At 47.2% G+C, this 17,020-nt stretch overlaps 1 protein-coding gene across 1 annotated transcript; it reads right to left on the reverse strand.

Moving 5' to 3' along the window:
- Positions 1-3,409: 3,409 nt before the first annotated feature.
- Positions 3,410-10,662, reverse strand: LOC123766550 (lysosomal aspartic protease). The gene is made up of 9 exons (XM_045755795.2): positions 10,503-10,662; positions 9,026-9,146; positions 7,915-8,038; positions 6,590-6,695; positions 6,198-6,410; positions 5,296-5,418; positions 4,930-5,029; positions 4,607-4,750; positions 3,410-3,887 (listed from the first exon to the last, which is right to left on the reverse strand). Exons 1-9 carry the CDS (start codon positions 10,559-10,561, stop codon positions 3,726-3,728), a joined length of 1,152 nt encoding a protein of 383 aa, XP_045611751.1. The 5' UTR covers positions 10,562-10,662; the 3' UTR covers positions 3,410-3,725.
- Positions 10,663-17,020: the final 6,358 nt, after the last annotated feature.

The following is a 17,020-nucleotide window of genomic DNA, read 5'->3' on the forward strand; positions in this document are numbered from 1 at the left end:
TAAATGTAAGTTATGTAAGAGATGTTGTCTCTCTCCAAAAGCGTGGCCAGAGGTCGCGTCTGCCTGTGGGCTTCGCGTCTGCCACCAATACCAAAATATGCACAATATGCTAATGCAACAATATTAATTTATATTTGAGAAAATTCCCGTTTTGAATAAACAAGATGTTAAAATTGACGAATGTGTCTTTGGGGGTCGACCGCTGGATGGAATGGATTTGGTCTAAGGACCATGAGCCAGATTCACGAAAGCAGTTACGAAAGCACTTACGAACGTGTACATCTTTCCTCAGTCTTTTACTTCTTTGGTTACATTTATTAAACAGTTTACAAGCATGAAAACTTCCCATTCAACTGTTGTTATTGTTATAAACAGCCTCCTGGTGCTTCGGAGCTCATTAACTGTTTAATAATTGTAAACAAAGCCACCAAAGCAGGCGATGAGTCACAATAACGCGGCTAAAGTAAGTTGACCAGACCACACACTAGAAGGTGAAGGGACGACGACGTTTCGGTCCGTCCTGGACCATTCTCAAGTCGATTGTCTTGAGAATGTGTACATCTTTCGATACAATCGACTTGAGAATGGCCCAGGACGGACCGAAACGTCGTCATCCCTTCACCTTCTAGTGTGTGGTCTGGTCAACAAAAGCCGCCAAAGATTGAGAAAAGATGGACAGGTTCGTAAGTGTTTGCGTAAGTGCTTTCATGAATCTGGCCCCGTAAATATAGAGTGTGATTCCCGCGCTGCGAGTTACCGGCAAGAGAAGCTCAGCTTGTGCCACAGACCGCCGAGTAAATATGGCAGCACCAGCAGCACACACTTGCCCATCCTGCTGCTCTTGTTCTCATTATCTTTGTTGATGTTTTCGGCGTCGACGTCATATTTAGTGAGGACTCAGAGTGAGAGAGATTCGTCAGTGTTTACGTTCGTGTTACCGTAATGTGAATTCGAAAATCATTAGTGTGACGTTAAGTGTATTCTGACGCATGTGACGTTAAGTGTATTCTGATCGTATCGAATCGAGATACTGTTAGTGAATCTTGAGGTCTATCAACCTCTCGGCCGAGACTGTGGAACATGGCCAATATCTATCTAAGAAAAGCGTCCTACAAGAAAAGTGTTTTAAGTCAAATTTAAAGCGAAAATACTGCCTAATCGCTGAGGATTTGCCCCCACGACCATACGATTTAAGGACATGTAAGTACTCTCGTAGTCGTTGATTATTTTTTTTATAAAACATTATAAAATATAATTTTTTTTATAAAGCCTTGTAATATTATTACAAGGTTAAATTTCGGGATTCGTCAAGACCAAGAATTCATTTCATTATTCCAGGAAAGACATTTTCACAAAGATTTGATGAAACAGGGCAAGGGTTTCCATGCCTTATGTGAATTCAGCGTTTTGTCTATTACGGTAAGTCCTTCAGGCAGAAAAGCCTCCCTCCGGACTGAGGTGCCTTGACCTCCTCCCTTCCCCCACAGTAGTGCTCCGAATATTCCTCCTCCACAGTAATGCAAGGACAGTTTCTCCTCCACAGTAATGCTGGGAATGAACTTCTTTCCCCCACAGTAATGCTGGGAGTGAAGCTCCACACTGAGAATAGCCGTGAACGAGGTGCCGGGAGTAGAGGTGGCTGAGCATCACTAAGCGTGTCGTATTGTACCAGATTAAATACTTTCCAGGATCTTAAAAATGTTTGTCGCTCGGGGCAGTTGTCTCCTACTCCCGATATTGTTCTCTTTGTTTACACACTTTCATTATCCCGCGAGTTTGTTCGCTGTGGATTATATCGCGAATCTGCTAATTTTGTTTTGTTGTGCCCAGAAGGGTGAGTTTATTGGGCAGAGCCACTCATTCTGTGAGTGGACACACCGCCATAGTGACAGTATTGGGCAGAGCCACTCATTCTGTGAGTGGACACACCGCCATAGTGACAGTATTGGGCAGCGTCACTCATTCTGTGAGTGGACACACCGCCATAGTGACAGTATTGGGCAGAGCCACTCATTCTGTGAGTGGACACACCGCCATAGTGACAGTACTGGGCAGCGTCACTCATTCTGTGAGTGGACACACCGCCATAGTGACAGTATTGGGCAGCGTCACTCATCCTGTGAGTGGACACACCGCCATAGTGACAGTATTGGGCAGCGTCACTCATTCTGTGAGTGGACACACACAGTCATGTCAGCCTCTACAACACTCCCCAATAGGAAGAAAAGCCGCTGGGTTGTTCATCCTGTCACTTGTTCCCAAACACAGCTGGGACTTAACCGTCTGAAGTGAACAGGTTATCAAACAAGAAGATTAGTTATTTAGATAACTCTAAAGTTACGTTATCTTGCGGGTGTAAAGTGGGGGGAATCTTTTTTAAGAACATTGGAATTCTGTCCTCACCGGATTTCTTGCCTGTGGGTAGGTGGGTTAAGTGTAATTGTAGTTCAGTTAGGATGTTGTAAATGTTGTGGGTGCCAAGCGTGGGCAGTAGGACTGCATGTTCACTTTCTTCCTTGGGGCAGAGTTCTCGGGCATAGATGAAAGTGATCGAGAGAGTCATGAAGGACATTTGCCCGTTTTTTGGGGTGTTTGACAGTGTTCCGTTGAACACAGAAAAGTTCGTGAAAGTTCATGAAAGGGGGATGAAGTAAAGGCTGGAGGGGGCGGGTGGGGGGGGGGGCTTTAATGTAGTTGAACGTAGCCCAGACTTGTTGATGTGTAAAGTCAATCCCTATATTGATTTTTCACAGGTGTAAGTGGTGTTGTTTCTTGTCTGTCCTGATGGGAAGTTGACCCTTTGTTCTGGTTCTATTTTATTGGAGTGACCGAGTCAGTGCGTTGGTGGACTTGGTAGTTCAATAATGAGTCGAGATGAACTACTTACAACTCTGCAGAGTGAGTTGTAATGCGTGAAAGTTACAACGTAGATTGGTTGGTATGGTTCTGCTTCTTGTAGGGTCGGCGTTCGATCCCGAGGGTCAAAATGGATGGGCAACGTCCCTTCACTCCATTGTCTTCATATATTTTTAAGTGCTGTGTAATAATACCGGCTTGGTGCTTTCTCCTTATAATTGTCTTTCCTTAGCTAGCAACAGAGGACCAAGGCTGAGTATATCTGTGGTGGGCAGTGAAGGTGTCTTTAAGTTTGGTGGGTTGTTAGTTACTTATATATGGATTTGGCTTGTTAGTAGTTGGCTGTCTATATGCAGGTGTATGTATTAAGTTTAGGTGAGTGTTTAGGTATTAACACTACTGAGGTGCTGGTGTGAACATATGGCAAGTGTGTAAGTTTCAACAAGGCGGAAACTGCTGCAGCTGTCGCACCTGCTGAAGAGTAAAGTTAACATCAGTCTTTCAAAGTCTTGTAATAAATCAACCAACCAAGAAGGTAAAGAAAACGCTTAACTTCGCTATAAAGAAAATCTAATCACGACAGAGTCCAATTTTTTTTATTCCACCTATCCCGGCCTCACCCTTTGAAAGTGGAGGGGGCTGGATGGGTGCTATAGAGGGCTGTGGGGCAGAGAGAAGAGAGAGAGAGAGAGAACTATGAGGAGACAGCACTTAGCCATTATGACCATTAAGCACTGGGAAGGGGTCAGGATAAGGATTTGGGATTTGACGGGGGAAAGGAATGGTGCTCAACCACTTGGACGTAGGGGGCAGATAAGGGAGGTCGGGGTTGGGGAGGAGAGTTGTGGCAACTTGGAAGACAATATCGTCTAAATCGATTTGGCAAAACCAATGCGCTTCTGGCCAACGTCGAACTCTGTGTAGTAGTCGGCGATGAATGGGTCTCCAAGGATCCAGGCTTCGATGGTGCCCAGGTCGAGCCCCAGGATGCCCACAATGCAGGTCTTGGCTCCGGTGGCCTCGTCCACGTTCTGTGCCCAGGAGGGAGAAGAACAGATGGTGAGGTCAGGGAGAGGCGGAGGACACGATAAGTAGTAGAACACAGTAAGGACCGACAACATTACTCAGGCATCGTATTGGGTAGTTTTTGTTTTTTGCCGACAAAAGTCATTCTTGCCGTGAAATTGTTATAATGTGAGCATCGTGAGCGTTGATGCATTAGTTCGGGGTGAGGGCGCTCTCTGCTCTTAGTGTCCAAGACTTGGAGGTGTTTAGTGACCCTATCGTATCTCTGGCATTTAGTGACCACCCTCATAACTCTGGCGTTTAGTGACCCTATCATATCTCTGGCATTTTGTGATCCCTTGTAATTCTAGCGTTTAATTACCCTTTGTAACTTTGCCATTTAGAGTCTTCGTGACTTTGGAAGTAAATCTTTGATCTTCAGTGACCTTTCTTAGCTTTAAAATTAAGTGAACCGTTCTGTCATCTGGTAACCTCCCTTGGCTACTTGATCTCTAGTGATACTTAATATTTACAGATGATGTTTCCATGACCCCATTGGATTATCATGACTCCTTTGAACTCACATGATATACTTGGACACGTGAATTCTTAAGACCTAACTTGATTTCTCACTACTTAACGCGTTTACTAATAGACCCAGTTACTCTTGCGTACAGTACACAGCAATCCCCTTCTATGACTACTTTTATCTTTTGGCGAACTGCTTCGCCATTTCCTGACCTACCTCGATGACCAGCTCGGGTCCTGTCAGGTCGAAGTCCTGGCCGTTGAGGGTGAAGGTGAAGAGCGGCATCTCCTCCACCTTGTCGCAGTTGATGAGGTACTCTCCAGCAAGGAAGGCGAACCCTCCTAACTGGGTTACGATCTCCTGTAGAAGGGCGAGGGAGCCGTAGTTAGGAAGGGGGAGAATCCATCTCCCCAATGTGTAGGAGTATAATGCCAATATCTGTATGTTTGATGGACTCAAAGAGGTCAAGCAACTCGTCCCATAATTGGCTTCTATGACCCAAGCTGCATGGCGTCACAGAAGTCATTTGATGGACTCACCTTGACCTCATCTTTGGGTCCAGCGATGAGGGAGGTGCCGGTGTCGACGATGGCCTCACACGGGCTGCAGAAGGTCGTGTCTACGCCTCCGACCTTAATCCTGCCGAGGAAGATCAGTCAGTCAATGTCAACACACATCGTCTACAATGCCGTCATCAGAGCATGACACGCACCAAGCATACTTTATACACTTATCTGAGATGAAGATAACGCACATGCTGGCCATGCGCATTCACAGATGGAAGTGTACTGGTTGTGGTACTAGTAATGATGGTGGTGCTGGTAGTGGTGCTGGGAATAATGGTACTGGCAGTGATTTTGGTAGTGGTATTGTCAGTGGCTGTGGAAACTGTCAGTGGTACTTACGCCTCGGCTGTGATTTGCCAGTAGCCCACCCTGGAGACTGGGACGTAGTGGAACTCTCCCTCGTAGTGGTTGGGGTCTGACCCGCCCAGCACCAGTTCTCCTCCGAGCGTCTCGGTCATGTCACTGTAAACAAACAATGGTCACCCGGAGTATGGTATAGTTCGCTGCTTCTCCCCACGCAGACAATCACCTCACTGTTACACGTTCAGTTGAACGTTTTGCTGCATCTTTTTCTGTTCGGATTGTGGCCACAATATAGAATATTATTTGCTCTAAGTTGCATAATTATGAAGATATAATGCAATTGGCTTCTAAGTCAACTTACAGATTTACGTGAGATATTGAAATTTATAGGAGAGAAGGACGACTTAATTTGTCATTAAACATAAACTTCGTCTTAAGTACAAAACTTGGTCTTGCTATTATATATCTCAGCTCGGAAGGTACGCAATATTTCAGTCACATTAACAAGGTTTATGCTTCTTTTCATTTTGGCGCTCAAAGATATGCGGATCATAGGTTGTATAGCCTGAAGCATATCGGGGTCCATTGGTTAAGGCCCGAGTCTGGGGCTACACAGGCTGCAAGATCAATCCCCGTCGTACTCCAAAGATTTTGTCACGCATACCCACACACACTCAGACACACACTCAGACGCACACTCGGACACACACTCAGACGCACACTTGGCGACACTATCCGACGCACCCACTGGAATACACACTCGAACACATACTCAGGAGCCCTCATCCCACCCTCCTCACACATATATGTGTGTAAGAGGAAGCCTCACACTTACATATATACACACAACTCACACAAGTTGTGAGCACAAAGGAAAGGTATATATATATGCTTGATGATGAGTGCCAGGTTAGTGATGTAGCGCTCTCGTCACTCACTGGTTAAGGAAGAAGGAGAAAATGGGTTCATCGACGACGCCCTGAGCCACCATATTGTCGAACACTGTGGGGATTCCCATGACGGAGATCTCGACGAAGCCCATGCCCAAGATGCCGTCGAACACGCCCGCCAGGAAGGCTATGCCAGGCTCGTGGGTGGCCTCAGCGAAGGTCTGGTCAACGACAGCCAAGTCCCCGACTGCCACCGTGTCGCTGAAAGAGCGGTCAGTCTCACCCAGTTGTCAGTTTCACTTCAAGTGAAACTGTAATAGTCACGAATTTATTTAAACTATTTGTGCAGGAAAATTAAGGTGAAATATATATTTAAAGTGGGACATTTGGTATCTCACATGACTGCAAGGGGTCTCTCGACGCCTCGGGGCCGAGCTCACCTGGAAAGGAAGCCGGTGAGGGAGCCAGAGCCGTACTCTATGGCGAAGTCGGTGCCGTTGGCTTTGTAGGAGGAGGAGAGCGTGGAGTCGTAGCGGTTGTGCGTCTCTGTAAGGAGGAGTCCAAGCATTACAAGGGCTTCTTACGCTTCCTACAACTGTAAAGGAGGTACTCGTTGTCTAGTGGAAGTGCTTAGTTCTGTGCAACACTGTAGAAAAAAAGTATTTCTCCTTCCTAGAGCGATTGCTGCCGCTATTATATTTTTCTATGTAAAACGAATGTGTTTTAGTTGAATAGTTGAGCAACATAGCACACGTTAACACGCAAGAGTAACTAAGAGAATTTTTTCCATGTCGTAGCTCACTCGATTAAGGCAGCGTTTGGGATCCTCTCGGACTTAGATTCGAACCCTCGTCACGGCCCTCGTGGATTTGTTCAACTAAGATAATAGTTCGAATACCCATAAACCAGCTAGTTATTGGTCGAAGGGCGACGACGATCGGGGGATCGCATGCGCCCAAACCAGCTAGCCAGTCCATTCTCTTAAATTATTATCCTGTAGGCTTTTGAGAAGTTCATTGTGAGGACTAAAGATTTAAACCACTCTTGTGCATAGATATCTTGACCATGGCCTGAACAATTCTTCAATGTGAAGAGAAGTGCAAGAATATGTTGATTTTATTGCAAATCATCAGTAGCTTAGGAATTAAGTGATTATCTTTTGGGACCGTGTGATTACATTTGAATACTACGTGATTACATTTGGAGACTACGTGATTACATTTGGAGACTACGTGATTACATTAGGAGACTATGTGATTACCATGGGGGGACTAATTAATGTTAAATGTTTGGGGACATATATAATTTTGTATATTTCTGTAATGAGGTGTGTGTGTGTATACCTTTTTTACCTGTTGATACAATCTTCTTTCAGCAAAGTAACAGTGCAGACATAGGAATATGAAAGTTTTGCCTATATTGCTGCATCAGCAGGCTCTCTGTCTGTCTTTCTCTGTCTCTGTATTTCTCTCTCCTCTCCTCTCTCTCTCTGTCTCTCTCTCTCTCTCTCTCTCTCTCTCTCTCTCTCTCTCTCTCTCTCTCTCTCTCTCTCTCTCTCTCTCTCTCTCTCTCTCTCTCTCTCTCTCTTTTTCTCTCTCTCTCTCTCTCTCTCTCTCTCTCTCTCTCTCTCTCTCTCTCTCTCTCTCTCTCTCTCTCTCTCTCTCTCTCTCTCTCTCTCTCTCTCTCCTTCGTTGTTTCCTATTCCCATCACCTCTCCCTTACCGCCGCTGTCCCCGCCTATAGCAACGTGTAAGGGGCTACTCACGACAGGCCAGGTTGATGATGCTGCACTGTTCAGACGGCACCCAAAGGTTGGACGATCCAGTGTCGAAGATGATATCGAACCCTTGCCCGGGCGTCCCGATGCTAATGGGTCCATAGTACTGAGCCTGTAGGTAATGGGGGCAGGTGGTAGGAATCGTGGCAGTGGTTGGCTGGTTGTTATAATTCAGACTGTGGCGATGGTGTTTGTGATGCGATCTGTGTGATGATTGTGGTTGTAAAGGTGATGCTGGTAGGATAAGTTATGTAAGGGGAGGTAGTTGTTGTTGTTTTAGATTCAGCTACTGGGAACAAAGAGTTCCAAGTAGCACGGGCTGTGGTGAGCCCGTAGTGGACTTACCTGGCACAGGAGCGGGGCAAGTAGCACGGGCTGTGGTGAGCCCGTAGTGGACTTACCTGGCACAGGAGCGGTGCTGTCCCTCTGTGAGGGGGGTAGATTGATTGATTGATGAAGATTAAGCCACCCAAAAGGTGGCACGGGCATGAATAGCCCGTAAGTGCTGGCCCTTTTGAGCCATTACCAGTATCAAGAAATGATACTGGAGATCTGTGGAGGTGCAACTGCACCCTGCGTGACGGGAGATGTCTCCCGTGGAGAGGGGGTAGGAAGTGGGGGGATTAAAATAGGTGGTGTTCGTGAGGGGTGTCGAGGTGTGGTGGTGAATGTGAGGGTCACGCGGTGTTGGGGGTTAATCTGGTGGCATTGATGTGGTGATGGTGAGTGCCTGAAGCACCGATGAACCCAGTATTTTGCAACAGTTCGGTTGGTAACAACATAGAATTGTTGGTTTTAAACTCAGTTTTGTTTAGAAAGGAAATACCGTCTAGGTATCGACAGATGCAACAAGCAACAATATCCCGCTACGGTAAAAATAACAATTTACGATTTAAAAATTGGGTTAAATATAAGAAAACTTTTAGAAAAATCTTCCCAAGCCTCTTGAAGAGTCAAGAGAGCGCGAGGCTCTACCTAACTCTTCTCGACTGCTTCTTAAGGCGTGCCCTGAACGCCTAATTTTATATCTGACTTTAAAGCTGAAAATTGGATTACTCGTTTGACCTGTGCAGTAAGTAGTGTAGAGTGTCGCACTCACGTCTTGGTAGTCGTCGATGACGATGATGTCGTCCTTGGCGCCGTAACGGTGAGCCAGGAAGGCGTGGGAGCGACGGAGGTCCTGCAGGGTCCTCTTCCGCTCCACCTTCTTCAGCGGCACTCTGAGGGGGAGAAACGACAACCTGGAGATGGCTGACGGTGTTTACCCTGGCAACACTGACAGTTTCTCGTCAGCTGTGTAGCGCAAGCCTGGGCGGGGAGGGAGGGAGGGAGGGAGGGAGGGAGGAGGCTCTATTGTCGTCACGGGACTTGTTCTGTGGTTCATGGTTTAGCGAAGGGTTCCCGGGGGCCCTGATGTCAAACACTGTCATGTCTAAATTGTTTAAATTAAGTTACTATTGTGTTAAAGGCAATAATAAAACACTTCTGTATATCGATATATTTATGAAAATAATTTTTTTTTTAGGAGTTACCTTTTTCTGTAGGTTTTGTTGATTCTTTAAAGAACATTTGACACACTTTTCATCTGTATTTTTCCCATGGTCACACGCGGGGATGGTGCTCAGTATATAGATCACTAATAACAATGATAACCATCTTTGACGTGTATTGACCGTGTCAAGGATGCCACGGCCTAATCTAAAGCATAGACTATCGCCTCAGTTTGGAGTCTTAACTAGCACTAAGCAGCAGGAGGAGGAGGAGGGACTACAGAGCTATACAGTTGCGCATGCGCTACTGGTACTGATACTGTTGTTATATTTCATGTGTTGTATTTTATTGAAATGTGCCCAACCACTTGGGCTGGACGGTAGAGCGACGATCTCGCTTCATGCAGGTCGGCGTTCAATTCCCGACCGTCCAAGTGGTGGGGCACCATTCCTTCCCTCCCCCCGTCCCATCCCAAATCCTTATCTTGACCCCTTCCAAGCACTATATAGTCGTAATGGCTTGGCGCTTTACCCTGATAAATTCTAAGTCTTATCTGGTGATGATAAAGGAGTCGGGTAACTATAAGATATAGTGTTATTGGGCTAAATATTTACCATCCTATAAATTACTAGGGAGCGTTCAACTGTAATATATTTCTGTGTTTTTTCTTGTCAAGTATTTGTGTGAGTGTGACCGGTGCCAGCTTAACCTGGGGTCAATATCGACTCCCAATGTGGGTGAAATAGCTCACTGATTTTGGCAAAATAAATCATCTCATTAATTGGCTTATTAGGTTTTGCGGAATTCTTGCAGTTCCCTCAGCAGTCTATTACGTTCTACGTGCAGTCGTTGCTCTAAATTGTCGTAGATTGTTATATCTGGCTAAGTAGTGTTGTAAGTTCAGTACGTACTGAAGGGTGTGGGCGCGTTACGTGCACCTACAAGCACGTAACATTAGTTCAAAGGAACTTATGTTCCTCTGAACTAACGGGAACACGAGTTCCTTTATGCATTTTGCAGTAGTGTGCTTCCGTGCCTCTCCGCCCAGGATGGCCCCCACTCCCCGTCCTTCTCTGGACACCAACCTGTGGATTTCGGCAGCGACCAGGGCCACCAGGAGCAGGAGGCAGGCGAAGGACTTCATGTTGGTGTGAGAGTGGCGGGTGATGTTGACGGGTTGATCCCCCGTGTGACACTGACCGTCACCTCACCTCTCAGTCTCTTATACTCTCACTCGTCGGGAGGGTTGGGAAATGTTGGGAAAATGGGTGTTAATCTCCCGTCTGCCTTATCTCTTTCTCACGCGCGCACACGCATACGCGCGCAAACAGGTTGTGAGAAAAATTACGGTCCAAGAGCTAAGAGCTCGATCCTGCAAGCATCAAACTCTCACACACGCGCGCGCGCGTACACACTCCATCTAAAAAACTCAGAAGAAAACTCGAAAAGGTTCAAAAGTTTGCAATGAAACTCGTCACAGAATTGTGGCGGATGGGGTATAAAGCGAGACTGAAGGAACCAAACCTGATGTCGCCAGAAAAAGAGCAGAGAGAGTGGGAGACATTATATAAACGTATAAAATACTTAGGGGGGATTGACATATGCTACACTATGAAACTGTCCGTCGTCTAATTCAGTGATTACCGACCTATTTGTTTTTGTCGTATGTATCTTTACTTTTGTAGATGGAAGAGGTTGTATTTTTCCCTTCTAGTATGTCCCACTTGTTTTCTGCCCTTACCCTCAAATGTTTTCTCACATCTCCCTGATGGCCCTGTTACCTAGCAGTAAATAGGTACCTGGGAGTTAGACAGCTGCTACGAGCTGCTTCCTAGGGGGTGGAAGCCTGGTCGAGGACCGGGCCGCGGGGACACTAAGCCCCGAAATCATCTCAAGATTACCTCAAGATAGATCCCTGTGGCTCGCCTGCGTGTCTTGCGTTCATTCTTGTTCTGTTCAGTCTGCCGACTTATCCCTTTCTTGTGTGATCTCATTCTCTCGTAGAACTCTAATAAGTTTCATAGGCCTGACTTAATTCACTGAATCCGTGTTGGTGCTTTGTATTGAAGTTTATCTCCTGGTTTTACCTTATTCTCTCAAACATTCTGCACGATGGGCTTGTTGAGGACATTGGTCTGTAGTCGAGTGATGTGTCTCTCTTCCCCTTCTCGTGTATTGGCGTGACTGGTGCCTCCTTCCAGCTAATTTGGACAATCCCTGTCACCAGTGATGAGTCGTAGGTCATTTTGTGCAGTGCTGGAACGAAATGTTTGTGTGTATACTCGCCTATTTGTGCCTGCAGGATCAAACTGTTAGCTCTTGGACCCTCCGTTCTAACTGTCGTTTTTCTAATCTTCTCCCAGCCATTTTTCCTCTATTATATCTACTATATATCTCTCTTACACACACACATATGCGCAGGATGCAGCCCACAACAGCTGTCTAACTCACAGATATCTATTTATCGCTTCGTGAACAAACGTGTCTGACATAAACTCTGCTTAATTATTTCCATCTCGGCTGGGAATCGAACCCTCGATTATGAATATTAGACGCTGACCACTCAGCCGCGAGACCCTATGTATGAGTGTGCGTGTAGAGAGAGAGAAAGAGGGAAGTGAAGGGAACTATCAAGAGAAAGCGCCAAGAAATTGGACTATATAGCACTTGGAAGGGGTTAGGATAAGGATTTGGGATGGGACGGGAGGGGGAAAGGAATGGTCCCCAACCACTTGGACGGTCGGGGATTGAACGCCGATCTGCATGATTTGCAGAGAGAGAGAGAGCGAGCGACCAGCTGGAGTCTCTGGTTATCACAGCAGGGAACTCGGGCTGCCCAAGGTACCATGGATCACGACTCGCTTCTTTCCGCTACATATCCTCTCCAGCCGGCCAAGGACACGCTCCGGGTTGCCGTGAGTGCAACCAGTGGCGGGTCTGTGTGTTGCTGGCGAACATTGCAGTCAGAGCCAACATATTACTGATAGCTTCATACGATTTCCACGTAGACATTGTTTAGACCTTCCCCATACCTGCGTCAGGTAGTCACTAGGAAGGTCCTCGCGGCCTTCCTCAGCCTTGTGTCAGGTAGTCACTAGGAAGGTCCTCGCGGCCTTCCTCAGCCCTGCGTCAGGTAGTCACTAGGGAGGTCCTCGCGGCCTTCCCCAGCCCTGCGTCAGGTAGTCATCAGGGAAGCTCTCGGATGACGTAAGAGCCACCTGCCGAGCAGATGGCTTCGTCTCACCAACCATCAGGTGATAATTTGGGTCTTCCCGAGACAGTTACACAATCTTCCCTCTTCCCAATGACTATTGTTAATATCTGGCTAGTAACTACCTTCCCCTTGCCCCTCCCTCCCTTCCCTCTCCATTCTTCTTCTCTCCTTCCTTCCCGCTTCCGTCTCTCTCTTACTTATCCGTCTATTCCAGAGAACCACAAACACCATGGAAAGCATTGCCTCCGAAGACGTCCTCACAATCAACGACTGCATTAGACGTCCTCACAGTCAACGACTGCATTAGACGTCCTCACAGTCAACGACTGCATTAGACGTCCTCACAGTCAACGACTGCATTAGACGTCCTCACAGTCAACGACTGCATTAGACGTCCTCACAGTCAACGACTGCATTAGACGTCCTCACAGTCAACGACTGCATTAGACGTCCTCACAATCAACGACTGCATTAGACGTCCTCACAGTCAACGACTGCATTAGACGTCCTCACAGTCAACGACTGCATTAGACGTCCTCACAGTCAACGACTGCATTAGACGTCCTCACAGTCAACGACTGCATTAGACGTCCTCACAATCAACGACTGCATTAGACGTTCTCACAATCAACGACTGCATTAGACGTTCTCACAATCAACGACTGCATTAGACGTCTTCACAATCAACGACTGCATTAGACGTCCTTACAATCAACGACTGCATTAGACGTTCTCACAATCAACGACTGCATTAGACGTCCTCACAATCAACGACTGCATTAGACGTCCTCGCAATCAACGACTGCATTAGACGTCCTCACAATCAACGACTGCATTAGACGTTCTCACAATCAACGACTGCATTAGACGTCCTCACAATCAACGACTGCATTAGACGTTCTCACAATCAACGACTGCATTAGACGTCCTCACAATCAACGACTGCGTTAGACGTTCTCACAATCAACGACTGCATTAGACGTCCTCACAGTCAACGACTGCGTTAGACGTTCTCACAATCAACGACTGCATTAGACGTCCTCACAATCAACGACTGCATTAATTGTCTTGATACTTTACGCAGATTTATAGCATCGATGGCTGCAGTCTTTTGAAAGGCATAGGATAAGGGAAGGTATTACAGACGTGTACAAATGGCTGAAAGGCATAGCATAAGGGAAGGTATTACCGAGCTATATAAATGATAAAATAAATAACCAAGGTGTAGGAACATTGAAATCAAGGAAGAGCGGGCAACAGTGAATTCAGAGTAGGGAAGTAAAGATTTACAATTACTATAGAATGGTTCGAGAGGAAATTCGTTCAGCAATGGAGTAAAGTTGGAGAAAATATGTGTCAGCGCACGTGGGAGCCCGACAAGACTTCCCCCCGGGTGCTGCATATCCTCTTCCTCAAGGCTGAGGGGCCTACAAACAACCAGAGGTGGGTACCTCTCTCTCTCTCTCTCTCTCTCTCTCTCTCTCTCTCTCTCTCTCTCTCTCTCTCTCTCTCTCTCTCTCTCTCTCTCTGTATTAATATACGAAAGTACTTAAGGAAATTCCTGTTTCAATTTTCCTCCGTGGTCTGACACTGTCACATTTTTAATCACGTGTTTATTTTTCGTGATTTACACACACACACACACACACACACACACACACACACACACACACACACACACACACACACACACACACACTTATATATATATAACAGTAATAAGGGGTACGTCAGGTTGTATTTGTAGGAATACTTTTTATAAACAGACACATATAACGGTTGAGGAGATAAGGTTGTAGAATGTTGAGATAACTGTGTGGGGACCCAGCAGGTGTGGCGAGCTGGAGGGAGGGCTACCGAGGGATTGAGTGGAGGGAGAACGAGACATGAAGGAGGGAGGGAGGGAGGGAGCAGGAACGAGAAGGTGAAGCATAGGTAAATCCCTCTCTCCGCACACTAATCATACATCAGGTACATATTATACATCTTCACAGGGACATAGTTCACGGCGAATAAATTCACAGAAAGAGACACTAAACATCTCTCTCTCTCTCTCTCTTGTACAAGTGGTGACAGAGAACTGATGACTCCTATTAGCAGGGTTGGCGCGTTCTCCTGATAGTTCTCTCCCTCCCTCCCTTCCTCCTATTAATAGGCTGAGAGCCTTCCCTTCCCATAGCTCATGGCAAGCCTTACCCACTAGTTTCAGTGGAATACGATCCCCCTCAGTCGTTTAAGAAGCAAGTACCCAGTCACTACTGGGTGAGCAGAGGCGTACAGTTAAGAATTGGTGCCTAGTCAATCACCCCGGCCAGGATACGAACCAAGGCCAAATCGCTCGCAAAACATGGGGCGATTGTGTTACCACTGCACCACCAATTACTGTCTTTATCTCTGAGCTCCTTCACGTCTCATCAGGCGGACTTTGTCTAACAACGGCATCATTAGTTCCAGAATGTGAGGGATTCAGGCACATAGTGAAAGGCTGGTACGTGGGGGAGGAGGCAGGCAGGTGGGGGAGGAGGCAGGCAGGTGGGGGAGATAGGCTAGTGAGGGAGGCAGGCAGAGAGGTGAGGGAGGCAGGCAGGTGGGAGATACATTTAGGAAGTGGAGAGACAGAGGGATTACGTACAGGCAAGGAGGAGGCAGGCAGGCAGGCAGGCAGGCAGGAGGTTGACAAGTGGGTGGTTTTAGGTGTTGGAGAGTCAAGTGTTGGGGAATCAGGTGTTGGGGAGTCAGGTGTTTGAGAGTCATGCAGGTAGGCACTCTGTCAGGGTGGGCAGGTGGGGGGGGGGGAGGGAACAGTCCCCACGCCAATATCTCGCTCAAGTGCGCCAATTATACGGATTAATTATGTACATTAATCCTCTTGTGGACCCGCCATTGCTCAGCTAATTCTCTAATTTTAGGGGGGCGGCGGGGGGCGCTGTTTATGTACGCGTTGCTCCCTCATCCGCACTACGCCGTGATACTATTCGGAGCCGCCATGGTCTGAATAGCATGTCAAATGAGACGAATTGTTTTGACGTATTTCTCTCGCTGCTGTTGAACTTCTTTTGTTTATTCTGGTGATACATGGTGAATACGTTTATGTGTACACTCCGACAGACACGTGTGGGGAGGGCAGGAGGTATACAGGGAGGGGATAATTATTCCTAGCTAGTTACACGACCAAGCATGTTGGTCGAGGAGTCTGTTGTATGCGAGGGAGATCGTGGCCATAAGCTGGTGAACTGAGGGAATACCGTGCGCTTTGTGGACGTCTTATCTAGGTGAATTGCGACGTCCACCAGGTGTGACGCGGCGTCCACCAGGTGTGACGCGGCGTCCACCAGGTGTGACGCGGCGTCCACAAGGTGTGACGCGGCGTCCACCAGGTGTGACGCGGCGTCCACCAGGTGTGACGCGGCGTCCACCAGGTGTGACGCGGCGTCCACCAGGTGTGACGCGGCGTCCACCAGGTGTGACGCGGCGTCCACCAGGTGTGACGCGGCGTCCACCAGGTGTGACGCGGCGTCCACCAGGTGTGACGCGACGTCCACCAGGTGTGACGCATTGTTATCTTTTTGTTTCTCTCTTAAAGGTGATCTTGTATCCCTAGAAGCTTTTAAAATATAACCAAATACTCCGGATGTCGAGAAGTAATAAAACAGGGCGGGCAGATCCCCTAGATTTATTTCAACACGCTCACCACCCTCTCCTATGTGATGCTGATTTAAGAATCACGAAGCTAGTTTTTGACACAGTCTGTACTCTTTTTCATGTAGTCTAAGGTAGCTACACAAATACACATGTACCTAAATGCGTTAATAATAAAAAGTAATCCACGGTTCGCCAGCGCAGGCCCGTAACCCCTGCATGACTTACCATCAGCATAAATGCAGATCTATGTTTGTTAATATAACAAATAGCCCATTTTTATTATTAAAATTATGTGGTGTAAAACGGAGACCTGAGATTGGGAAGAGTACTGATACTTTGCCCTAGTAAACAGTTCCAAATTTGGCGTCCATCTCCACCCACGGCCGTCTCCACCCACGGCCGTCTCCACCCAGCGCCGTCTCCACCCACGGCCGTCTCCACCCACGGCCGTCTCCACCCACGCCTGCCTCCACCCACGGCGTCATGTCCTGCCTCGCTGCGTCCCATACAAGACAATAACTATGTCTGACCGTCGCCTGCAAACCCAGCAATAATTCAAGGGTTTATGTGGCGTAAGTTACTAAAAGTGGTGAGAGTGAGAGAGGGCACCGCGTCCAGGCACCACCTGTGACTACCGTCTGCCATCAGCTGGGGTCCTAAGCCTCTAAATCTGCATATGCAAACCACAAGACTTGCTATTTGTGAGTTTCTTCCCACGTCCTTCTGTTAATCTGCTGTAGGTTTCAG

This window comes from Procambarus clarkii, chromosome 62 (genome assembly GCF_040958095.1).
Source record: "Procambarus clarkii isolate CNS0578487 chromosome 62, FALCON_Pclarkii_2.0, whole genome shotgun sequence".
Taxonomy (NCBI): domain Eukaryota; kingdom Metazoa; phylum Arthropoda; class Malacostraca; order Decapoda; family Cambaridae; genus Procambarus; species Procambarus clarkii.

Bases quoted from the DNA above. Each gene is read 5' to 3' on its own strand.
- LOC123766550 (XM_045755795.2), bottom strand. From the start codon at position 10,561: ATGAAGTCCTTCGCCTGCCTCCTGCTCCTGGTGGCCCTGGTCGCTGCC. The intron at 8,039-9,025 runs GTGAGTGCGACA...CATTACCTACAG, and splicing joins TCATCGACGACTACCAAGAC to GCTCAGTACTATGGACCCAT. The intron at 5,419-6,197 runs GTGAGTGACGAG...GTTTGTTTACAG, and splicing joins TTCTCCTTCTTCCTTAACCA to TGACATGACCGAGACGCTCG.